The sequence below is a fragment of the Notamacropus eugenii genome, chromosome 2 (genome assembly GCF_028372415.1).
Source record: "Notamacropus eugenii isolate mMacEug1 chromosome 2, mMacEug1.pri_v2, whole genome shotgun sequence".
NCBI classification, from domain to species: Eukaryota; Metazoa; Chordata; class Mammalia; order Diprotodontia; family Macropodidae; genus Notamacropus; species Notamacropus eugenii.
The window spans coordinates 225,321,710-225,348,758 of record NC_092873.1 but is presented as its reverse complement, the minus strand read 5'-3'; the positions used below and the strand labels follow the sequence as shown (position 1 = coordinate 225,348,758).

Genomic DNA, 27,049 nt, shown 5'->3' with positions numbered 1-27,049 from the left:
CAGGGTGGGGGGGATGATGGAAGGGAGGGCATGGGGAGGAGGGAGCAATTTGAGGTCGACACTGATGGGGAGGGACAGGATCAAAAGAGAGAATAGAAGTAATGGGGGACAGGATAGGATGGAGGGAAATATAGTTAGTCTTATACAACATGACTATTATGGGAGTCATTTGCAAAACTACACAGATTTGGCCTATACTGAATTGCTTGCCTTCCAAAGGGAATGGGTGGGGAGGGAGGGAGGAAAAGAAGTTGGAACTCAAAGTTTTAGGAACAACTGTCGAGTACCGTTCTTGCCACCAGGAAATAACAAATACAGGTAAAGGGGTATAGAAAGTTATTTGGCCCTACAGGACAAAAGAGAAGATGGAGACAAGGGCAGAGAGGGGTGATAGAAGAGAGAGCAGATTGGTGATAGGGGCAATTAGAATGCTCGGTGTTTTGGGGGAGGGGACAAAAGGGGAGAAAATGTGGAACCCAAAATTTTGTGAAAATGAATGTTAAAAGTTAAATAAATTAATTAATTAAAAAATAAAAATAAAAAAAAATAAATCATTGTGCATAGTTCCCCTTCACCCATTCTAGGGTTAGATTAATCTGCTCTCTGAGGGTCCCATTACAGACCTTCCTTAAAAAGTATCTCTATTTTAAATGGAAAAAATAAATTTAAATGTTTGATGACATAGTATGCACACAATAAAACAGAAAAAAATGGAATAGAAATGATTTGTCATGAAGGGAAATTCCAGGGGGAAAAGGTGCCATCTATTTTTTAAACAATATTTTCTCCTGAGTAATTGCATTTAACATTTAGTGGTGTTTCCTATAATTAGATGAATAGCTCATAAATATTAATTTTGATGGTGGGAAGGGCAGAGTGCATCCAGGCTTATGATTTCATTGGTATGGGGAAATTCCAGCATTGAAATTTCCTCCACCAATTCAAATGAGCAAATTAGTTACTTAAGGATACTAATAGACTAAGTGACATGTCTATAGCCAAAAAGGAGGGGCAGAACTGAATTTTGGTCTTCTTGACCCTAAGGTCAGTTCTTTATCCACTATGCAACATGGTCTAGCCACCCTAATTACCAGGTAAAATGCTATGTTAAGGAGTGTAATTTTAAAATTATTTTCCTCGCTCTGTCACTACTAAAAAGATTACTTAACCTGGCTCCAGTTTCCTTATCTATAACATGAGGGGGGTGGAACAGAATACCTCTGAGGTCTCTTTGAGGTCTAAATCTACAATCCTATAAACTTGAGTACAAGTTTAAAAGCAGTTTTGTTCCTCAAAACTTTACCACAGTGCTTGGAATCACAAAACAATGTTATTCACAGGACAGACCACCAAAATATGTAGCTGCCTTTACAGATATGTTTGTATTTTGTGACAAAAAATGGACAATCCATAGACCTGTTCAGTTAAAAACTTCCAAGGCCAGTTAACTTGTGCAGCTGAACACAAATCCATGGGATTCAGGAAGGAGAAGATGTGCAGAGAAATGAAACGTGGTAAGACTGTACAGAAATCCACTTTGACCATGGGAATCTTCTCAGAAAACCAGTCTTTGACAAACCTATAAAAAAAGATACAGGAATTTAGTTCTTAGCACTGATATCCAAAACTGACAGTGAGAACTGAGGTTCAGAGTACTGTTCTCATATCGCTTTTCTACTTAAAGAACACGTTAAATCTTAAAAAATAAAAAAAACTACATAAATATAACCAGCTTTTAATTATCTACATGACATCAAGGATAACTAATTTTTTAAAATATAATTTCATCCATCATCTTACTTTCGTATAGCAAATTTTCTGTTGTGAGGAAGTATTAAGTCAGTCAATCAATTACCCCCACTCTACTTTGCCCTGACAATTCAGGTGAGAATAGCTATATTGAGTCAACAAATCAGAGGTATGAACTAAGTGTGAGCAAAGTCTAGATACCTCTATTGATCTGGTCAATCAGAAGCTTTAGACAAAATGTGAAATGTTTCTTGATTCATTTAGAAGTCCTTAAAAGCCTTTGGATCAAATGGAGAGACATTGTACAGGCAGCTTATTTGGACTGGTTGAGGCCACTAGTGGTCATACCTAATTTTTTAAAAAATATAAAATGGCAAGACAATTAGGAATTCATTTGGGAATGGAGTATGTAGAAGCTTAGTAGTGGAAGTTGCATAGCTTCCTCCACTGAGAAGAAATCCTTTGGGAGCCAGGATAAGAAAGTGTCTCCACTTTTTTCTCCATACTCTTTTTTCCTGCTCCTGCCTTGACATGAGAATAACCTTATGAACTTTGAAGAGTTGGAAGAGTCGAGCATGGCTGTCCTAATCCTAGCAGCATCCCCAGAAAAGGTGATATATTATCTGCTTTGGGAGCCAAGGAAAAATTAGACACAATGAGGAAAATGAACTTCAAGTTTCTACAAGGAACGCAGAAGAAAACAACACTATTCTTAAGCAAAACTTCCTAAGTATTCCACAAAGGTGAAGAAAAGACTTGTAGCAACCAGGAGCTATGAGTCACCTCATGTGCTTTTTAACTATGAGCCCTCTTTTCCTTGGACTCGGTATGTACCATTGGGAGAGTATGTCACACAATTTGGGAGGAATGTTCTGTATCAATTTTTTTTACTATACTACCTTAGTATGTTCTTCTCTTAAAGCTAATTAAGACATCAACTGATGATCACAGAGGAAAGAATACCACTGGGGGCTTGTGAGCTATAGCATTAGATGGACACCTCCAGCTCCTCAAAGCTTCCAGTAGAACCCTGCTGCTACCTACGGGAACAAAATCAGCCAATACAAGAGTACAGGGTAGGTGAGTCCCAAACGTGCTATATTTCCTTTTTCAACTCCTTATTACTAATATTCTAATGAATAAAGGCAGTAAGAGAGGAAAAATGAAAGGTCTTAATTAAACTGTGCTTCAATATTTTCACATTTTTCCCTAATCCATATTCTCTTTCTTGATCCTCCTTGCCAATGTGGAAGAAGAAATGGCAAAAAATTCTTCTTTCCCTCTCCTTCCCCAATCCTACCTTATCCAAGGTTGGCTTTCCTGGGAAGAGCAGCAGGCTTCAGCCTTTAGAAAGACCAAGTGTTTGTAACCTCAACATGGGATTTTTAAAGTACTTGAAATTAATTTCTGAAAGAATTTATATATCAAATTCTGGAAGAGTGTACCCACTTGTATTTTCTAGAAGATTGTTATTACTTATCCCTGTTGTGTTTTCTATTATTTTCCCTTGTAAAATTAGACATCTGTCCCAGAGGATTTTTGAAAAGTGATGTTCTCACATAGTCAACATAGAGGGCTCTATTCTGCCAATTTTCCCAACGTACTTTAAATTCAGAGCAATGATGCACTCTGCTTTTGCTATGGAGTGTTTCTGTTGTTATTGTTTTATATTAAGTCAAAGCAAGGGATTGATGGAATGTTTCTTTATACTCCAGCTGCTACTTGCATGTAACCTGGTTTTTTTTCAAAGGACTGAAAATGAAATCTAAAATGCCTACTTGTCTCTGATATAAGTTTGTCAGAATTTTCTTTTTCTGAAGACAGATTCCCTACTTATTATTCTCTAACATAGAATTTTACTTTTTTTGTCATAGACTTCTTTGACAGGCTGAAGCCTATGCACCCACTCTCAGATTAATATTTTTGAAGGCATAAAATAAAATAAATAGAAGTTCAAAGGAAATCAATTATATTGAACTGCAGATATCAATTTTTTTTCAAAAAAATTCATGGGACACCAGGTTAAGAACCTCTACCATAACATAATCACTAGCCTGCACCTGTAGGCCTCTGACTAGTCGATCACTAGTGACTCAGTTGCCAACTCCCGTTTGAGCAGCAAATATTGAAACCTCTTGTTTGAGGGAAAAGATGCCTCCATTTTAATATCTTCTTTTCTCTGATTCATTGCATCTTTGCTTTGAATCAGAGCATTTTCTCAACTTGCTCATGGGTATTTTCTAACTCTTTACTTAGTCTCTAACCCATAGCTTTAATGTCTGACTCCTGTCTTTCAATCCCAGACCTGTCTTGATTTGATTTTCCTATTCTTGGTTCCTCATATTGTGTCTATAAATCTTGGAATGCTGGCTATTATAGGAATAAACAAGCCTTTCATCTACATCAATAACATCTGTTTATATTTATACGGCTAATTATGTCCTTTGAAATGTGGATTAGCCAAAATCTGCTTATACTTAGAGCCTTGAATTCTATAGGGGAAGGAAAGGTGCTGTGACTCCATTTACAAAAAAAAAAAATTGTAAAAATTCCATTGAATAAATCTTGCTGCTCTCCCTTCCTTGTTTAGAAATAAAAAGTCTGAAAGGGGGGGGAGAGAAGGGAATAGGAAATAGAGTCAATACAGTAACAATCCCTGGGTCATCAAGAATTGCCTATAACTTCCCCCTTTCAAGAAACATTTGTTGAATGCCTAATATTTACAAGGCAGCATTCTAAGGCATTTCTCTAAATGTGGCCTAGGGATCCTTAGAGGAGCCACACCTGTTAGGTAAGGTCCAAAAGAACTCAGAACTTTCCTCAGAGAGCAAATGCATGACTGACTCACTAAGCAGAGAGATCTAGCCATCAAGATCACTGCCACTTTACAGCACAAGCTAATCTGTAAAGCATTATGAGGAGGCAAACGGAAGATAATCAGTATGACTACTTCACAAAACAGTGAAAAAACAATAAAGTAGAAAGGAAGTCAGAAAGTGGTGTGAAAACCAAAGAGGTCAGATCATCACAAAACTATTGATAGATGCAACTAGGAATAAGACAACAAAGGCATGAAATGGAACAGAACTGATATCATTTCAATAGCAATTTAGAATGGAACCACATCATATGGACTCTGTCATCTCATCCCAGAAAGTGAAGTGAACAGAGGGCTGGGCCTGGAATCAGAAGACCTGAGTTTAAATCTAGTGTTATAAACTTACTACCTGTATGACTCTGGGTAAGTCACTTACTTAACCTCTGCTTGCCTCAGTTTTCTCAATTATAAAACAGGGATAATAATAGCATCTGCTTCCTAGAATTGTTGTGAGGATCAAATGAGATAATGTTTGTAAAGTACTTAGCATAGTTCCTGGCACACAGTAAGCAGTATATAAATGGTAGCTACCATCATCATCATCATCATCATCATCATCATCATCACCATCATCATTTGAAGTCAAGGGCAGCTAAACCAGTTTAAAGGCGCTCAGGAATCAATGTCCAAGATACCCAAAAGAGGCAAAGATTCCAAAAGAAGAGAAAAAATTATGGAGAGTATTGTTGCAACCACAAAAAGGCATCTGAGAAGACATCAACAGCTACTGACTCTTTTACCCATTCAGATAAAACTGTTAGGAGAATTTTTATGCACAAATCAAGTATAAGAACTAAGAAGTTTTTGCAGATTTTCTACAGCAGACCACATCTTCACAGTTACATGACTGAGAGGAGCTATCCAACTGCCTTTTATCTATTGTATATTGATTCCAAAAAAAGAATCTCACTGGCAAAAACTGCAGCCTCAAACACTCTCCTGAAACAAGGCGCTCCACAAACAATATATTAAGAGCTCACAAAATTCCACTGCAGACGCAATCCCATAGTTCTGTTCAGCAATCCACCAAGCCAGGTAATTAAAGAAGAAATATGCTTATCAAAGGTTTTTTTTTTTGCCAGCATCACAAAGGACTTCCTTCACAAAGTCCAAATAAAAAAATAGCTCCCCTTCAATAGTAAGGTTCTGTGGGTGTGCCTGTCTGCAGATTACACCCAATTGTATCAAATCCTAGAACACTCACTGACCTTCTCAATGATATACGAGTCACTCAAAAGAAATCATTCTGGACATCCGTATGGACAAAAAAAAGTGGATGAAATGCACGTAGCTCAGGCTACCATGTGCAGTGGGATAGGCCAAGCACTGAGTGAGTTCATTCCTCAGAGAGGCAGTGTAGTACAGTGGGGAAAATATTGGTTTTGGAATTAGAGCACCTGCTCTTAAGTGCCATACTTATATTACTTGCTACCTGCACGACCTTGGACAAGTCACTTTATTAAGCATTTATAATGAGCACTGGGGATAGAAAGTAAAAAAATGAAATAGTCCTTGACCACCGGAAGTTTCATTTTAAAAGGAGATACATGTATATACATTTCTATATGTAAATACATTTCATTACATGTATAATTATATACAAAATAAATATAAGGGACTTTTGAGGAGGGAAGCACTAGGAACTGAGGGATCAGGAAAAGCTTAATGTAGAAGGTGGCACTTGAACTGAGTTTTAAAGGAAGATTAGGGAGGGAGTGAGGAAGCAGTGTCTTCCAGGCATGGAGATGGTGGAAAAGTATAGAAATAGGAGATGAAGTCTGCATCCTCATGGATGAAGGAAAGTAAGAAATCCAATTTGGCTGGATTTTATAATGTGCTAAGGGGAGTAAAGTAAAATAAGACTGGAAAATTATTTGGAGGCTAGGTTTTCAAAGGCTTTATCTATTAAACATAAGAGTTCATAACTGATCCTAGAGGTAATAGGTGCCAAGAGGGTTTATTAAGTAGGTGGTGAGGCAGGTATCACAGGAAGACCTGAGCTTTAGGAAATCATTTTGGCAGCTCTATGGAGGAATGAAGGAAGAGATCTGAAGTAGGGGGATCAATCAGAAGGTTATTGGATGGACTAAAATGGTAGCTGTGTGAATAGAGAGAAGGGGACTCATATGAGAGATGTTATGGAGGTCAAAACAACTAATTTAAAAAGTAAAAGAATAATTAAAACCCAGGCAATTAGGAGGCACAGTGGAGTCAACACATGAATTCAAATTTAGCTTTGAAAAATTAATAATGGGGTGAATCTGGGCAAGTCACTTGACCTGTTTGCCTCAGTTTCCTCAACTGTAAAACAGGAATGATAATAGCACTCACCTCCTAGGGTTGTTGTGATGATCAAATTATATAATATTTTTAGTCACTCAGCATGGCTGGTCCTTGGCACATAAGAGGTGCATAATAAATACTCTTTTCTCCTTTCCCTCCCCAAAACATACAAGACTACAAAAGTTTCTATCTTATTTTCCAAAGAAGGGACCAAAGGCTGAATTATGATAATTTCAGAGAAACAAGCCTTTCCTCCCTCTGTGGATCCATAAGGTGTGTTTTTGCCTTATAGCTAGGAAGGGAGAAACAATGTGATTTGATTTAAAATATGTGCTTCAGTTATTTATATATATATATATGTATATAATTTATATGTATACATATAATGCTTTTTCCTACACTACATCATATTTCAAGGGCACATTAAAACATAATGAATCTTTAGCAATGAGCAAATGCATTAGCCATACAAAACGTGCACACATACAAAAAAAATCAATACATGAACAGCAGAATGCTATAATAAGAGTGTGGCTCATTACATTTTAATTAACACTGCCAAGTAAGAAAAACAGAAAAATGAGAAAATGTAAGGAGACAAGGAACAAAATGTTCCTTGCTCATTTATTGTGACAAGGATAGTTTAGTTTAAATTATTCATGATTGTGTTTTGCACTGTGCTACTGAATGTACAATGTGTATTTTGCAAAGATAAAGCTTAGCAATCTGAGACCTGAATCTGGCTCTGTGCTCTTAAATCTCTTATAAGAGTTAGAGAAAGACTGCCAAAATTGTAATCAAAGTGACTGGGTTGGCAGATTAGCAAGGTGAGTCTTAGAAGAGACTGGGTGGCTTTGACGGAGTTATTTATTTTCCTAGTGGGAGCATGACTTTGTGTTCCCTCTTTCTGGGTCAGTAGTTTTCAAACATTTTAAGACTGGGCAAGATTCTGCAACTGTTTTTCATACCTTTATCCTCATCCCTAGTGCAGTGTTCATGGAGTAAACTGCTGGGAAGATGACACATATATAAATTTAATATATTCAAACATGACCATATTTTATTTCAAAAAAGTCCTAGGAATTCTTTGCGGACCCCAAGAGGTCCATGGAACACACATTGAAAACTATTGCTCTAATAAATGAGGCATGGAAAATTGTAAGTATTTTTGCCCTAGAACTACCCATTTTGCTAGGTTAAGATAAATAAGAATGTTCCTTTATTTTTTTGATAAATACAGCACCTTAAGTGAGAGGAGCTACCTAGAGCAGATGTCCAAATTGTCATTATCAAATGCTCCTTCTCCACTTTCCTCCCATCATCATCATTATCTCATTCATCTCATTTTTTCAGTCAGGTTCAGATGGAAACAGTCCTGGGACAAATGGCATGTGGTTATTATTATATTATTAAGTTATCATACTGCTATTGTTCTCTCATATTTCTTTGGAATATTGGACAGGTGAATAAAATAGCTGCTCTCTGTAGTTAAATACAAGCATTATCTTATAAACTCATCTTTTTATAGGTTCACTGAAAATATCCTTTATACAACCCCAGTAGCAGGCAGGAAAATAGGGATGATATAAATCTCATCCTGTTCCCATATTTTTTCCCATTTAGTTTGGAGACTATCAGTATTTGGGATGGCAATAATTATTTTTAAAAAGTTCTAAACTTTTATGGATCAGTTTTATGCCTGTCATTATAATAGTTCAATCTATGATAATGGTCAGCTTCTAGTAGGGCTTTTTGCTTGTTTTTCTTTTTTCAGTTCTCCAAGTTATTTTTGAGGTCTGTATTTATAGCACAGACATTTGTCACCTCTGTTCATGAAAGTTAGTGAGCTTCTAAGATATAATTCTAATCCCTAAGGCATGTCTTGAAAGGTCTTCAATAGGTGCTTAAATGATTATCATCTGCAGTGATATATTACACAGTTTTTACTATTTCCTTGAATAATCTATAAGATTGCTAAGTCTAAGCTCCTTAAGGGTACCCTTTTTGTAATATCTGGTGCCAATGATCTTGAAATAGCATCATAAACTGATCCAGTTCCCCACATACATGCCCACGTGCACACATGCACATACACAATCATCATGACTCAGTTATTTTTTGAAACATATTTCTCAAAACACTGTTGGGTAAATTCTTGTAGATGTCACCCACACGATACTTTTAATTCTACTCTGGGATCTTAGCTGTTTCATAGGCTCTATCTGGAAATAAACCTATTACATTCAATAAATCCAGTGACAAGTACCTGTTACAGCCTTTGCTATTGCTCAATGTTATGATGTCTTCTTGTTTTGAAAGGTTTCTTTTGGGTATGTTCTAAGTATATCTATCATCATCTTTTTTTCCCTCAAGAAAGGGTTACTCTTTCTATAGCTACCTTAGGTTGATAGACCCTGTATGGGTTTTTTGGTATGAATACTTTTCAAATCTGTTATGGTCCATTTTACAGACCTAAAAGTATACATTAAGACTGGCATGATACTTGATACTGGCTAAGAAACAAAGGGGTAGATCAGTGGAATAAGTTAGGTACACAAGACACAAGTAGTCAATGATTATAGGAGTCTATTTGATTAACCTAAGGACCCCAGTTTCTGGGATAAGAACTCATTGTTTAACAAAAACTGCTGGGAAAACTGGAAAATAGTGTGGCAGAAACTATAGACCAATACCTGACAGTCCAAATGAGTACACAATCTAAGTACAAAGGCTGAATAGTTTATTTGTCAGATTTATGGAGAATAGAGGAATTTATGACCAAATAAGAGAGAACATTATAAAATGTAAAACTGACAATTTTGATTACATTAAATTGAAAAGTTTTTGCATAAACAAAGCCAATGCAACCAAGATTAGGAGGGAAGCAGAAAACTGAGAAAGAATTTTTACAAGTAGTGTCTGTGATAAAGGCCTCATTTCTAAAATATATAGAGAACTGACTCAAATTTACAAGAACACAAGTCATTCCCAATTGATAAATGGTCAAAGGATATGAACAGGCAGTTTTCAGAGAAAGAAATTAAAGTTGTCCAAATTCATATGAAAAAATGCTCTAAATCACTATTGATTAGGGAGATGCAAATCAACAACTCTGAGGTACCACATTACACCTATCAGACTGGCTGTCATGACAAAACGGGAAAGTGATACATGTCGGAGAAGATGTGGGAGAGTTGGGACACTAATTCACTATTGGTGGAGCTGTGAACCGATCCAACCATTCTGGAGAGCAGTTTGGAACTATGACCAAAGGGCTATAAAAATGTGCATACCCTTTGACCCAGCAATACCACTTCTAGAACTGTGTCCCAAAGAGATCACAAAAATTGGAAAGGATCCACATGTACAAAAATATTTATAGCAGCTCTTTTTGTGGTGGCCCAAAACTGGAAATCAAGGGGATGCCCACCAACTGGGGAATGGCTGAGCAAATTGTGGTATATGAATGTAATGCAATACTATTGTGCTATAAGAAATGATGAACAGGAAGACTTCAGAGAGGCCTGGAAAGACTTATATGAACTGATGCTGAGTGAAAGAAGCAGAACCAGGAGAACTTTGTACACAGCAACAACCAAAGTGTGTGAGGAATTTTTCTGGTTGACTTAGTCCTTCCTAGCAATACAAGGATCTAAAAACTTCCCAATGAACTTTTGAGGCAAAATGCTTTCTACTTCCAGAAAAAGAACTATGGAATTGGATCGCAGAATGAAGCAGACCATTTTCTTTTGTGTTATGTTATGTTTTGTTTTATGGTTTCTCCCATTCATTTTAATTCTTCTATTCAACATGACTATGGTGAAATTGTATTTAATAGGAACATGTAGAATGTATATAAGATTGCAAGCTGTCTCAGAGAAGAAGTGAGGAAGAAGGGGAAAAAATTCTAAGATATATGGAGGTGATTATAGAACACTGAAAACAAATAAAATAATTATCTTTAAAAAATTAACATAAAAAACATGTCATTGATCAGAAAAGCAAAAAGAAAGAAAGAAAGAAAAGAGAAAGAAAGGAAGGAAGGAAGGAAGGAAGGAAGGAAGAAAGGAAGGAAGGAAGGAAGGAAGAAAGAAAGAAAGAAAGAAAGGAAGGAAGGAAGGAAGGAAGGAAGGAAGGAAGGAAGAAAGAAAGAAAGAAAGAAAGAAAGAAAGAAAGAAAGAAAGAAAGAAAGAAAGAAAGAAAGAAAGAAAGAAAGAAAGAAAGAAAAAGAAAGAAAGGAAGAAATGATGAACAGAAGAACTTCAGACAAAACTGGAAAGATTCATATGAACTGATGCTGAGCGAAGTAAGCAGAACCAGAAGATTATACAAAGTAAAAACCACATTGTACAAGGATTGATTTTGGTAGATTTGACCCTTCTCAGGATTGCAAGGACCTAAAATATTTCCAAGGACTCATGATGCAAAATGCCATCCACATCCAGAGAAAGAACTATGGAGTTGGAACACAGAATGAAGCAGACTATTTTCTCTTTTGTTATGTTTTGTTTTTTTCATGGTTTTTCCCATTTGTTTTAACTCTTCTACACAACATGACTAATGTTAAAATGTGTTTAATAGGAATGTATGTATAGAACTCATACAAGATTGCACACTGTCTTGGGGAGGGAGGGGGAGAAAAACTAAAACTTATAGAAGTGAATGTTGAAAACTGAAAACAAATAAATTAATAAATTTGGAAAAAATTTTTAAAAAAAAGAAAACTGAGTTCAGATAAAGTAAGAAAAATATTGGCATTGTATAGATATTGACTGTTTTAAAATTGGTTTTCCCATTAAACTTTGATTCCAGGATGTCAATAAGCCTCTACATGAATTCAATCATATTCTTTTTCTTATCTTGTCTTGCATGTAGGAGACCCAATATTTGTAGATATCATCTTCAAATATTGGTTCAGTGTGCCTTCTGGCACCCAGCTCAGATCCTTCAATCTCTATATTTCTTTGGGAAATGCCAATAATTTTATACTTATTGAATCCAAATGATAATTTGAGATTTTTTTTACATCATTGGAAAACAATTTCATGAGATGGAGTTATTTAATTTTTTGGTGCTGCCTCAGAACATGATGTCATTATATTCATTAATTATTATTCATTAATATTCATCAAATAATTAATATAATATTTTGGTTTGACATGATTAATTTGGAATCCATACTTAGTGATAGAGGCACTCTATAGATTCTTTTGATTAGTGCTGAGTTTTTTGTAGTTAGAACTTCTGGGAAGTTTTCTTATATTACTTACATTATGGTATCTAGGGTTTTTTTTATGAGTCAGATCCTTCTAATAATACTATGATCCTTAAATTGTTTCTACGCATTCTATTTTCAAGATGAATGTGTTTTGCTTACATACAGATCATGTATTGTTTTAATGTTATTATTTTTTGCTTCTAGATTTTCCTTCACTTCATATTCACAATCTGTTGTTCTTTCTTTCTCTTCTTGCAGAGACTTGCCACTATGGATTTGCGTTTTTCTATTTTACTGGTTTTTTCTTCTGTTCTGACCATAAATTCCATCAAACTTCCTCTCAAATTTCTGATTTCTCTTTTTAACTTTTCTAGAACATCCTTTGGAGCTTCCATGTTCTCCTGGGAATTCATGGGGTTCTATACTTCGTCAGATATTGGTTCACTTTCCTTTATCTTACAATATTTATTTATACATATTTACAATTTTTTAGATATCTTGTTGCTCGTTTTCCCTTTGTTAAAACTGCATTTTAGGGGAGGATATAGCTTGCTCTATTTTGAATTCACCATTTTACTGTGTATGAATCCTGCATTGACAGCAGGACTGGAAGCAACAAATGATTCCCTTCAGTGTCTTCTTTCCTCCCCAGTTGGTACAAAAAGACTTAATCGCTTCAGTTTTTGAGAGAAGATAGAGTTTCAGTCACTCCCCTTAATATAACTGTTCCATTGCTCGTTATATTAATGATCCACAAACTTCCTGTTCCTCATTTGATTCTGTGTTTTGCTGTGTTGGACTTTTTGCAATTGTATAGACAATCAGAAATTTTCCCTTTCCTCCTCCTTTGGGAGTTTTTGGTTGCCTCTGGTTTCTACGTTATTGTAGTAAAGTTTTTTTTAATATTGATATTGAATGATATTGTTCTTTTTTAAAAACTGCTTTGACTTCCTGTATTGCCTTAGCCTTTTGATTTTTGTTTTTAATTGCTGATTGAAAGTATCTAGAATTTCTGATGAGCTTTTGTTTTCCATATTCTTTTGAGTATACATATTTTTGTTTACTTTTAATCTGGCAACATTGTATTCAGGTTTTCTATAAAATATACTAGCTAGATGGTGATGTAATCTTCCAATGCCTTCCCCAGAATTTACAATTCTTACATGTCATTTTCTGCCATAGTGATGTTTGATGCCTGTCGTTACGATTACCTTTTCCACTATGGTTCTTACCATGGCAGTAGCTGCCACCTACACTGCCGTGAGCAGGTCTTAAAATGTTTTTATATTTTCTGTCAAATACTGTGGATGAACATGCTCATTCTTGTTGGCTATAGCAAATATTAGCTTTTATAAATTAACTTGGAGGTTGTGCAGCCAAGATAGCAGAGAAGAAGCAGGAACTTACCTGAACTCTTCCAATATTCCCTTCCAAATATTAAAATAATGCCTCAGATTGAATTCGAGAGTGGCAGAACCAACAACAGGTCAGGGTGAAACAATTTTCCAGTCTGTGACAACTTAGGAGGTCAGAAGGAAAGGTCTGGCTCACCCAGGTGGTAGTCAGACCTGGAGCACAGTACAGCACAAGACACATACCACCAAACCAGCAACAGGTCTTGGAGGTGGCTGCATCAGAGGATCAGAGGACTTAGAATGTAATACTCTGGAGGCAAAGAAGCTAGGATTACAATCAAGAATAACATCCAGCAAAACTGAGTATAATCCTTCAGTGAAAAAAATTGAATATTCAATGATATAGAAGACTTTAAAGCATTCCTGATGAAAAATTCTGAGCTGAATAGAAAACTTGAGTTTCAAATACAAGACTCAAAAGAAACATAAAAAGATAAACAAGATAGAGAAATCATAAAGTATTCAATAAGGTTAAACTGTTTACATTCCTCAAGGGAAGATGATACTTGTAACTGCAAAGAACTTTATCATTATTAGAACATTTAGAAGTAGTGTATATAGACAGAGAGCATGGGTATGAATTGACTGTGATGGGATGACTTCAAAAAAATAAAATCAAGGGGATGAGAAAGAGGGATGCACTAGAAGAAGGGAAAAAGAGGAGGAAGAAAGGAGGAAATATGTCATATAAAAGAGGTACAAAAGGAAGAGATTTTGTGGTGGAGGGGGAGATGGTAGCAGGCAACACTTGAATTCATCAGGATTGGCTCAAAAAGGGAATAACATACATACTCAGTTGCGTATAGAAATCTATCTTACCCTGCAGGGAAGTAGGAGGGGAAGGGGATAAGAGAGAGGGATTCTGATCGAAGGGGAGGCATATTAACAGAGGCAGTGGACAGAAGCAAAACAGACTTTTGAGGAGGGAAAGGAGAGAGAGAGAGAGAGAGATAAAGTGAAAAAATAGGATGGAGGGAAATAGTAACCACAACAGTGAATGCAAATGGGATGAACTCACCTATAAAATGGAAGCAGACAGCAGAATGGAACTAGCATCCACTAATGTGTTGTTTACAAGAGACACATTTGAAACAGAAAGATACAACCAGAGTAAAAATAAGGGGCTGGAGCAGAATCTATTATAATTCGGGTAAGATTTTAAAAAACCAGGGGTTGCAATCATGATGTCAGATAAAGGAAAAGCAAAAACAGAACAAATTAAAAGAGATAAGCAAGAAAAATACATTTTGCTAAAAGGTACCATAGATCATAAAGTAACAATGAACCAAATGGTAGAGCATCTAAATTCTTAAAGGAACAGTTAAATGAGTTACAGGAGGAAATAGTGAAACTATGCCATGAAAGTACAGGCATAAATGGACTTTTCCTTAAATTGATAAGAAGCATTTGCCTAAAACCTGTAAAATCAGATGTGAAACAAGACTGCCCACTGTCATCAGCATTATTTAATATTATATTGGAAATCCTACTAATAGCAATAAGAGAAGAAAAAAGAGAAGGAATCAGAATAAGAAATGAGGTAAAAAAAACTATCTCTTTTTGTAGATAATATGATGATATATTTGGAAAATCCTAAAGACTCGACAAAATAGTTAATTGAAATAATTAATAACTTCAGCAAAGTAGCAGGATATAAGGTAAATTCACATAAATCATCAGCATTCCTATATATCACCAAAAGGATCCTGCAGGAAGAAATAGCTAGAGATACCCAATTTGAAATAACTCTAGACAGTATAAAATATATGGGAATGCACCTACCAAAACAAACCCAGGATCTATATGAACAAAATCATAAAAAAGCTTTGTATACAAATAAAATCAGATTTAAATAAATGGATAAATATTCATTGTTCATGGTTAGGCAAGGCCAATATAATAAAAATGACAAATTTACCAAAATTAATCTATGTATTCAACGCATCCCAATTAAATTACCAAAAAAATATTTTATAGAGCTAGAAAAAATAATAACAAAACTCATTTAGAAGAACAAAAGGTTAGGAATATCAAAGGAACTAATTGGAAATGTAAAGGAAGGAATTTAGCAGTACCAGATCTTAAATTATATTATAAGGCAGTAATCATAAAAACTATCTGATACTGTCTAAGAAATATAAAGGTAGATCAGTGGAACAGAGTAGACATTTCATCTACAGCAGCATATGAATATAGTAACTCATGTGTGACAAGTGTAAAGACAAGTTTTTAGGATAACAATTCATTATTTGGTTACAAAAATTGTTTTTAAAACTGGAAAGCAGTCTGGAAGAAATTGGGCATAGACTAATATTTTATACCATTTACCAAGATAAGGTCAAAATGGACACATGACCTAGATATAAAGGGAGATATTACCAGAAATATTAAAGAACATGGAACATATTAACTATCACACTTATGAGTAGGTGAACGATTTATGAACAAACAAGAGACAGAGAGTGTTGTGAGATGTAAAATGGATAATTTTGATTACATTAAACTAAAAAGGTTTTGTACAAATAAAACAAATGTAGTCAAGGTTAAAAAGAAAGCAGAAAACTGGGAAGAAAATTTTATTGATTTCCTCAGATAAAGGGATCATATCGCAAATATACATAGAACTTTGTCAAATTTATAAGAATGAAAGTCATTCTCCAATTGATACACGGTCAAAATATCTGAACAGGAAGTTTTCCAATGAAGAAATCAAAACAATTTATAATCATATAAAAATGCTCTAAATTATTATTCATTAGAGTAATGCAAACTAAAAAAACCTTGAGATATTTTTATCAGATTGGCTAAAATGATAGAAGTAGAAAGTGACAAATGTTGGAGGGGATATGGAAAAATAGGGACCTTAATTTGTTGTTGGTGGATCTATGAGCTGATCCAACCATTTTGGAGAGAGATTTGGAATTATGCCCAGAAATTATTAAACTGCCTATACCCTTTCACTCAGCCATACCATTGTTAGACCTGTTTCCCAAGATGATCAGGGAAAATGGAAAAAAAAATCCTGCATGTTTTAAAGTATTTATAGCAGCTTTCTTTGTGGTGGCAAAGAATGCAGATATGCTCATCAATTAGGAAATGACCAAATAGATTATGATATATGTTCATGATGGAATATTACTTTGTTATAAGAAATGATGAGTTCAATGATTTTAGAAAAACATGGAGAGACCTCCATGAAATAAAGAAGAGTAAAATGAGCAGAAGCAAGAGAACACTGTATACACTAACAGCAGTATTGTTTTAAAAACAACTTTGAGCAACCAAGTCATTCTATTATAAATAGCCAAATTAACTGCAAGGATCCTATGATGAAAGATGCTGTTTGAATCCAGAAAAATAATTCATATATATATGCATATACATATATACATGTGTGTATATGTATATTATTTATGTTTATATGTGTGTAAATATCTATATATATACATACATATTTGTGTCCAGTGGTAGTTTGGGGTGGGAGGAAGGAAAAAAAAGAAAGGCACAAGATAACTTTGTTGTATATTTGAAAGGAATAACAAGTTATACATAATGGATCTGCAATTTCAGGTGCAATCCTCTTTGTTTATGGAAATACTTATTTTATTTCCTAAGTATAGAATGAAATAAATAGATTTTCAAAAAAAAATATTCTAGTGGAGAATTTCAACTTTCTCCTCTCAGAACTATATAAATTCAATCATAAAATAAATAAGAAAGAAGTTAAGAAAATGGACAGAATTTTAGAAAAGTTGGATACAATAGACCTGTGGAGAAAAGTGAATGGGAATAGAAAGGAGCATACCTTTTTCTCAGCTGTACATGACACCTTCACCAAAACTGACCACACATAAAAACCTCACAAAAATGTAGAAAAGCATCTCTGATTAGTCATCTTGTCTCCAAGGAAAATGGTGTCAGTTCTTCATATGACATCATCTCCAATCCTTTTACTTAGGCACTCTCTAGTTATCAATGTTCCTTTTAAAAATATGGTACCCAGAAATGAATGCCACACATTCAAAAGGCAAAAGATAATTGAGTGACAAAGGAGTGGTTCAGATTCACAGAAAGGAAAAGATAATAGCATATGTGAGTAGTCAATGAAAGAGAAAGATGCAGTGCCTCATAAAGTGCACTCAAATCAGTTTCAAAAGATTCAAATTCATTCCTGTCTTTGCTATTTACTGGTTGTTCAACATTGGGAAATTTCAAAAGAATATAAGGTTTTAAAGACTAGGAATCCATTTCCATTTTTTCTTTGTATCTCCTGTGCCTAGGCTGGGGGAAGGTTAGGATCTTGAAACAAGAGGTATAAGTTTGATTCCATCCTTTATCCATTTCCCTAAGAAAAGTTTTTATTTCTGCCCTCTTACATGTATTAAGGTAGGGAAAAGTCCAAAGGGATTTAGGTTTGTAAACACTTTTCTTAATAATTTCAACTGAACTGAAAACCAGATTTTTATTTGCATGCTTTCACATCTTTATCCATATGCTTCATCAAATAGTTCATGCTTTTATTCACAATTAACAAATCTTCAAGGTGAGGAAACAGTATCCAACTTTGTGCTGACTAAAGCAGAATAGGTACTAAATAAAGTTTTTAAATGTGGTCATTGGCCATACAAAAATATTAATAGCACCCTGTTTTGTCACAGCAAAAAAACAAACCAAAAACTAGAAACAAAGTATGTGCCCATTGGTTGTGCCCACAAATTGTGGTATATAAATGTGATGGAACATTATTTCACTTTAAGAAATGGCAACTATGAAGAACTTGAGACTTGTATGAATTGATACAAAAAAGAAAAGTAGAACCAAGGTAAAAATATACACAGTGAAGACAATAACAAAAATGAAAACAACCCTAAAAGGCAGCTGAATCCTCATTAAAAGCAATGAGCAATATTATTAACTGAAGGGGACAAATAATAGAACACACCTCCCTTCCAGAAAAGAGGTGTGATTTACAGATGCTATATACTGAATGCGATGTCTAACACTTTTATTGTGTCAATAGGTTTTCCTTAACTGGTTTTCCTTGTCAAGGTACTGAGTGGATGGTTGGGGAATATAGGAGATGTCTGTGGTATAAAAAATGAGACATTAGCAAAACTTTTTTAAAAATATGATCATTGGCAGCAAGAGAATGATGACTTTCTAATGTTTAACACTGTATTTGGTTTAGTTCAGATTTTGCTCCATCTTATTTAGGTTTTCTTTTTGAGCAATAACTTTATTCACATTCCCTTGTAACAGTTAGAGCAACATGATGAAAAGAAATCTAAATCTAGTAGAGATGCAAATCTGCTCTTAAAAATTTGTCTTAAAGATCCATTAAATTAACTACAAATAATACTCTTAGCTGATTTGAAGAGAAGTGGTATTCAACAGAAGATTTCACATATATGTATATATATACACACTATATATATATACACACACATAGATGTATATGTATATATATATGCACATATAAACCATTATGTAAATAGAAGATATTATTACTATTTAAAGTTCTTCCTATAAATGGTGCCTCAAATGAATGAAAATCCTTGAAAGAAGTGAAGAATGAATAATCAGATTACATAAATTACTTTGAAAAAAAATTCCCTGACAGGAAAAAAAGCCAAATAAAAAAAATTTTTTTCTGTCAAAATATCCCCTAAGAATACTGTTTTATGCATTTTAGAACCATCCTATTGTTGATATGAAAAGTAAGAAATTTGACTAGATTATGATGGATTGTGTCCTGACACAAGCCAATGACCCAAGAGCAAATTAAAGTAGTCATTGGTTTATCTCTTTTCCTTGCTTTGAAATAATGTATTTTTTAGTGTCTAGTGTCATTGCCCCATACTTTTCCAATACAGAGACAAATGCTAATACTTAACAAGGTTATCAATAACTAACTTGACTTACAAGAAAAAACAGTATCCTTCCTAGAATATTTAGGGAAGAATGGTAACAGAAAGAAACGAAGGGGATAAACACCAAGGTTGATTGTACAAGTGACCTGCTTTTCTAAAACTGTTTCCAGATTATTAAAAAAAAAAAAAAGTAGCATGCTCTCTGGGCTTACTTTTCTGACCCACTTGCACTGACAGGTTGTGTCCCCACAGAGTGATGACTACTGCTCCTTTCAGAGTTCTAGGGGTAACTTTGAGAGATTGGCATTTCTACATTCAGTATGTTCCCCATTATTAATCATCCAATAGATCTCTATTAGCTTTTAGAAAAGGGATTTGCTGAGAAGGCATAGCAAGAATAATAGTTACAAAAACATTCTCCCCCCCACTTCAGGGGGGCCCTCTCCCCTTTTACATACAAGGTTCCTTGGGAAAGTGGGCTCAAAATTTAAAAATTAAGAGTAGTGGGGTACATGTGTAGGGAACAAGGAACAGCACATGAATCATGGCTCCAGAAGTCTTTTTCTCCCTTTGTGGAGTCCTCATAAAATTCTTTTTAGACTAATTGTCTTCCAGGCTCTAAGAATTTATAACAATATAATCCAGAGTCAGTATAGAAATACTCTGTTACAAAGTATCATGATCCCTGAAGCTGACAACATTCTCAGGGGGACTCTCTTTCCATTTCCATCCATAGGCACTTCCTCTGCTATCAGCTACTATTACTCTGGTGGATTCTGCTACCAAATTCAGTTGCTGGTGGCAACTCTAATAATTCTGAGGGATGTACTGGTTACCTGAGAATTCCTGATTGGAATATTTATTCACTTATGATTAGGGAAAAATAAATCTTTGCTTCCAGGAAGGAAAAGAAACAAAAAAAAGGATCGTTTCATCCCTTTTATATGAAAAATTCAGTTCTATTTTAGCATCTACAGAGTCATCAGTCTTTCTAGTTCCTCAGCCAATTAAGAGGCTTTTGGTCAGTTCATAGTGCTAGCCTCTTAATCACTAGTGAATGGACATAGGTTTCCCTCAGTTCTAAATATTATATTGAAACCAGTCAAGTAATATCTGTACACACCAGGAAGGACAAATATGATCACACTCTAAGGACTGATCCCTCATTTGTCAGTCCATCCAAACAAACCTGAGATGTTTGTTGCCAGGCACTTATAAATAGAAAAGCAGAAATATAACCTAAGAGGATAGAGGAAAATGACCTTACAGTTTTCACTGCTCTTAACTACATTTATATAACGTCAATCTAAAAACTTTGAGAGAAAAGTGGGCTATGTCATGTCCTAAAATACACACATCTTCCTCCTCTCCTTTCCTTTAGTAGAGGTTTCTTTGGCAAGATTGCCTTAAATGAGTTTTGGGAGAACAAGTTCCCTATAAAGAATTAAATGAGAGTTACAATGACTTTCTAACCCTAAATCAGATAGTCTTGGGACATGAATTTGATTGTGTTATCAGGAAGAAGAAAGTTCAACAGATGGACTATATATTCCTGTGAGCTATAATTAATTGTCTGGTTGCTCTGTATTCCAGAGTTTGGCCTTGGGAGCTAAGACTCTGGAAGCTGATAGACATATCTGCCTAGAAAAATAAAGTTAAGTGAAGTTTTTACTCTCCAGTGATTAAGTTTGAAGAGGGCATGTCTGAAAGGACTGAAGTTTAAATTCTGAGCTTTAAATTAAAATAGAAATGGCAGACATCATTACCTATTCTTATGAAGGAGAGGTAGAATTTCAGTACCCTATAGGTAGCAACAGTGAAGACAGCATAAGGAGAGGCAGAGGACTGTAAAAGACAAGATGCCTCGCAGGAAGAACATAGAAATATTACAAAACACTCAGATGTAAGCCCAGCAGGACTCAGTCTCAGAGTGCTCAGGGCAACCTCCTTGCCAGGATGCCTCCTGGCATCACCAGAAGACATATGATGGTCCTGTCCTATTAAAGAAGTAAGTTGTCTCTCCTTCCATATACTTTGGCTACCTGCCTTCCCTTATTTACGTACCACTCCAGGTTTGTTCCCTATGCATTGATGGTTTATGAACTTATAGAATAGCGTGCCCCACATTTATGGGAAGGACATCTGCTACTACATTTCTTACTATACTATTTCACTAAAAATCTTTGTTTTGAACTAATTAACAGTCCTTTAGAGGATGAGTAAAATACATAGGTTTGAGTAGATGCAGAGCCACAGAGTACTTTGTGCTTTGGGTACATTTTCTAGAGACCTACCTATAAGAGAAATACCCCAGATGTTAAATATACATAATAAACACATTTTGGCCTTCTTTTTTTTACTCTACATGTGCATATATCTTACTCTTATTGAGAATTTCCAAGTCTTTGCTCTCTTGTTCTTTCTCCTGATGGAAATTGAAATGGTATTCTCCCTTTTTCTTCTCGCAAAAGTCTGTGTTCTACCCGGTCCAACTACCCTCTCCCTAGGTCAAGCCACAATCTTACTTCTCCCCATTCCACTTGAAGAGCTAAGTATCTGGAGCTGTGATTTAGAAAGGCAGTTTTAAAATTATTCTCAAGAGACTCTTTGGTTCATTATGCATACAATCAGCACATATCACCCTCTCTTCCAACTGCCCCTTCCTACTACCAACAACATGAAAGAAACAGGCCTATCTCTTCCTTTTCCACACAATCCTTGGAGATGTCTTTTTAATGATACCTTCTTCTTAGAGGTTGTTCTCTTTATTTTTAAAAGCCATCTTTCCCCCAAGCTCTTCCATCGCTATTTTTATTTTTTCCAAGATCAACAAATTTTAATCCACTAATATGTAACTCAAGGGCATTTTTCATGTTATCTGATTAAAATCACTTTATTTTTATATCTTAACTAGATTTCACCTGCGGGGTAACCATACACTAAGAGCGTGTAGTTGGCCAGAAGTTCCCATGAACCTTAATATTGACTCTGATGATCTATGCAAAGTTGTTCTGTGTACCTTTACCTCATTTCTTATGTCTTCTTATATCTCAGTCTCTTGCCACCTCCTTCTTGATGCCATAGTAGGCAAAAAAGAATCAGGTCTTGCACTTCAGTGTTGAAATGAATTTATTAAATAAGGCATGCTGTTAATACCCTACCCAAAATCTGCTACAGGGAATCATGTTATTATACTGAAGTTTCTCCACCCACCTATGAGAAACAAGAGCTTGCCTGTTTGAAAATAACTAGCCTTTAGAAAGGGGATCTTTGCATAATGAATAATCAGGAAGCATGTCACTACCTGGCCGTTTATGAAAACTCGTTCTACAAGTCTAGCAAGGAGGTTGACTCAGCCAGTTTGCACAAGTTCTTCCATGTGTGACAGACCAAAAACACCTGACTTTCTCCTGCTGCTGTAGTCTTAAGAGCAGAACTGAGGAAGTATCAAACCTGACAGTTTTGGAATTGGCTTCTGAGTGGAAATCAACAAGAAAACACTTAGGACATGTCTCTGACACACACATCATTGGTATATTTTTTCATGTATATAGACCTGGTGGAAACAGTAGTGAAACCCTCTTCAAAATATTTTTCAAAGGGCTAGTTCCTAAAGCTTCATGAGGAAGAATGTTTCACATACTGTAATAAGTTGCTTAGTGATCTTCCCTACAACATTTATCTGCACTTCTAATTTCGTATGTCATAAGCAAAATAATCATAATCGTATTGGATAATGGAACATTTCTCTGTGTGTAAATAAGAATACAGCCTGGTTTATTTACAGTGTAATTTATAAACTAAGTCCTTCAAATAGCATGACTTTTTTCCTATTATTTATGTAGATGATTATTTTTGCTCATGGGGACGGTGTCTGCATGGATTATATGAGAAATCCTAAAGCTCATTTTCCCCAATAGTTTTAACCAGGGATATATTGATAAATGTTTACCAAATGGTCCTGTCTGAGGACACATTTTTAAGTTTAATTTGTATTATTAACATTTTATCCAACACTTTATTGTTTAAACAATCATCAAAACAATAAATCAAGCCCCCTTTGTAGTGTTTGCTAGTTTCTAAGGTGTAAATACAATGAAAATTAAACAAATAGCATTCCTCAGGTAGGAGCTGGCTGGAGCTCACCCCTGGGTTTAACCTCCTCTTTGAACAAATCTACTAGAACTACTAACTGGAAAAATTTACTTTGAGTTTCACATCCTTTTTTCTCCCTCTGCTATTTAGTCACAATTCAACCACAGGATCATAGATTTACAGTTGCAATGATCCTTAGAGACCATAAAGTCCAATATTGAGTTTTTAGATCATTTTAGATCATTACCTATTCTTATGGAGGAGAGGTAGAATTTTAGTACTCATACTTATACCCTACAGGAAGCAACAATGAAGACAGCATAAGGAGAGGGAGAGAATTGCAAAGACAAATGCCTGGCAAGAAGACATAGAAATATTATGAAACACTCAGATGTAAGCCCAGAAAGGTTAAAGTTCTTGCTAAAGGTCACACAAGTGAGTAAGTAGCAGATCTAAGATTTAAATGCAGCACTTCCAACACCAAATCTTGTGCCTCCTGGCACAAGAAAAACTCAAGGTCTCTGGACGTATAGGCCTCTTTTAGACTTCAGCAAAGTTAAAGCTTATGGGAAGCAGACAGATGAAAAGTTAGGGTGTGACCCTTTCAGGTGTAAATTAAGCATTCCATGTTTTTTAAAGGAATTCTGAGGTTGAGGGTCACTCACGTGAATATGAAAAAGTCAAGAGAAACAATGAACTCGTCCCCGACGGAAAGATGGACTTATTATCTGAAGCCACTCATTTGTTATAAGATCCCAACAGGAATTTGGGAAATCTAACTAGATGAGGTCTCTAGCTCTGGACCAGGCAGAACCCTCTGAAAAAAGAAGTAACACCTCTCTCCCATTCCCTGCCTGGGAAATGATAGTCAGAAGTCCTAAAGGAGCAGGACTGGAAAGACTTCTGCCAGCTCTAGACTGAGTCTCTGTCCTTTCTGAAGAATCACAGCAGCATACCAGCTGAAAGAACCTAGTCATACAGAGCTGAGCCTGAGGGTGCAGCTAATAGAGGCTGCACCTGCCTATCAAAGAGGCCAGCAGATTAACTAATCTTGCCTTGGCACTGTTACCTGTGAGGATTCAGCCCAACAGAGAATCAGACTGTCCAGTAGAGACACTGTCCATTGCAAGGAAACAGCCCAAGGGAACGAGAGACTTGTCCATTGACATGGACACCTGTCCCACAGTGAAGTGCATGAGGATGCCTCAGCAAAGAAAGAACAATGATATCCTGTGCTATCAGTGTCCCTACTTTTGTGCCTCACTAATACTATATTTTAAGTTCATGGCCACTCTTTCCCCTCCTCCATCCTCTGGAGTCTATGTGTTTTAGTGGGAAAGGATATCCCAAGTCTGGATGAAAGGAGTGAGTTCTTTGTAACCACAATTCTTGCTGTGCCATTTGAGGAAATATCTTCTAAGATCTGAGTCTACTGACTGATAATAAATGGGAAACACATTGGTGGGGGCTTGTGAGCTACCATGTTAGGAGTAGTGATCCACAGGGTTGCCCCTATTGAAGTAGCTGTTATACTTTGGATACCCAACTTACTAGTGTGAGTAGGAATTGGGACAATGAACAATTCCTGAAAATCTTAGTGCGAACTGTTTTAGTGTTAACCAAAAGTGATACAGTGAAAAAGCCTCATGTGACTCAAGATGAGCCAAGCAGGCCATTTTCTTGTCATTAAATATTCATACTAATTTTACTAATATCAAAAGGCACCTAAGTATTTGAGGGCAACATCTGACCTAGAATATTTAGTAATCATTTCACTGAACTTTGAAGGGTATATACCTCCATGAGGAAATACAACTATTATTAAATAGGGCAGAGTATTGTAGACATCACCAAGATCATTGGTCCTGTTTTCAGTTCAGTCCCCAGAGCCATGGTCCAGGAGAGGAAACATTTGTGGAAAAGGGCCTGCTATCCCTCTCCTCCCCCAGCACCAACTCTCATCAACAAAGCAGGCAAATCAACTCAGCTGAAGAAGCAGGGCATGCTGAGGGAGAGATAGGGGATGGCATGTGTCAAATGAGTCAAACCACTGCTAATCATCTTGACCATCACCTGCCCTTTGTTCTTGATGACAGTAGGGTAGAACCACATACCCTAGAGCCCTGAATATAGCAGCTACAGCTTAGACTGCTGTCCCTGCTACATCTATAGCCATCAATAAAGTGAACAATCCTTGTGGATTATCATTCTGCTATCCCTACCACCACCCTCATCAACTGCTGGGCCCAAGAGTCCCAAGAAGAGCAATTCCTTTCAGACAACCACCCCAGCTTCTAACCACAGACATCATCAGCTATGCAGTCATCATTTAGACAAGCAACTGTTGTGGATATGACACCTGGCAACTGCCTCTCCAGGTGCTACAATCCCTACCTCCTCAGGAACCGTAGCTACTGAAGTCCCAGGAAAGAAAATTCTTACCACCAAATCCTTGGCTTCATTCAATGGTTCAGCAGGTATGATTTTATCAATGTGAAATGACATTAAAAAGGAAGCATTACCATCTGATTTGTCACTGACCCATAAAAGCCACCAGTCTTTTCCATCTGACTTGAAGTTAAATACCCTTATAAGAATGTGAGCTCCTTAAAAACAGAGATTTTCTTACTTTTCTATCTCTGTCCTTAATTATTAGCACCGTCTTTTGCACTTTGTTTCTTTCAAATGGGCTAATTACAGAATTGATGTCATTCTTGTCCTACAAAAGGAAAAATTGAAATGCCACAGAAATGTTTCCATGAAGACAGAATTTCAGGTCTAATATTGGTATTTCTTGAAAAATGCCACAAGATCTCTAATGACCTCAAGTGGTTACAGCTAAAATTGCTTGATTTGTGATATGGGATAAAATTATAGCACACTGCAAAATGACTGGATTTGTTAACTCAAGGGCTGGAAAGAGAAATTGAAAGGAAATAAACTACAACCAGGATTTATCATAAAACATGTGCTTAAAATATTCAGTGATTTGGATATTTTTCTTGCTGCTTATTTCAGCAGTTTCTTTGAAGATGGACAAGTGGGTATCTGTCTCCAATCAGCCACTCAATAAATTAGCATCGAATGCATGAGTGCCCAGTATTATAGAGGGAAATATTGGGAGGCAAAGTGGGTGAATAGGAAAGAGAAGGAATTGATTTAAAATGTAAGTGAATTAGAGAGAAAATAGATAGACTGTGAGAAGAGTGGGGTGGGTAGGAAAGAGTACAGAAGAGTAAGCAACAAAGAAAGAGGAAAGAAGAGGTGAGAAGAGAGAGACCAGGGAAGGAGGATCAAGGAAAAAAAGGGATTTCAAATATTCGTAGCTATACGTCATGTTTGTAATAACAGATGCTGCTGTTGGCATTATTTCACAGGCATTTCATGTGCTATCTGTTTCGCTTTAATTATGATAAATACAACATGAGCCTGATAGTTCTAGGGAACACAACTGTATAATGGGAGAAAATTGCTGAGACCTTTTGTAAGTTCCTGCTACTAAAGTAAGTTCCTATACTAAATTAAGAGTAGCAGAGTATGA

At 35.8% G+C, this 27,049-nt stretch overlaps 1 protein-coding gene across 2 annotated transcripts in view; it reads right to left on the bottom strand.

The window, feature by feature from the left end:
• ECT2L (epithelial cell transforming 2 like) overlaps window positions 1–27,049 on the bottom strand; it is a 98,674-nt gene that overhangs the window by 58,407 nt on the left and 13,218 nt on the right. For both annotated transcript variants that reach the window (XM_072643449.1, XM_072643450.1), the window contains one exon: window positions 1,417–1,579. In XM_072643449.1, the coding sequence (XP_072499550.1) occupies window positions 1,417–1,579 (163 nt within the window). The remainder of the gene's footprint in view (window positions 1–1,416; window positions 1,580–27,049) is intronic.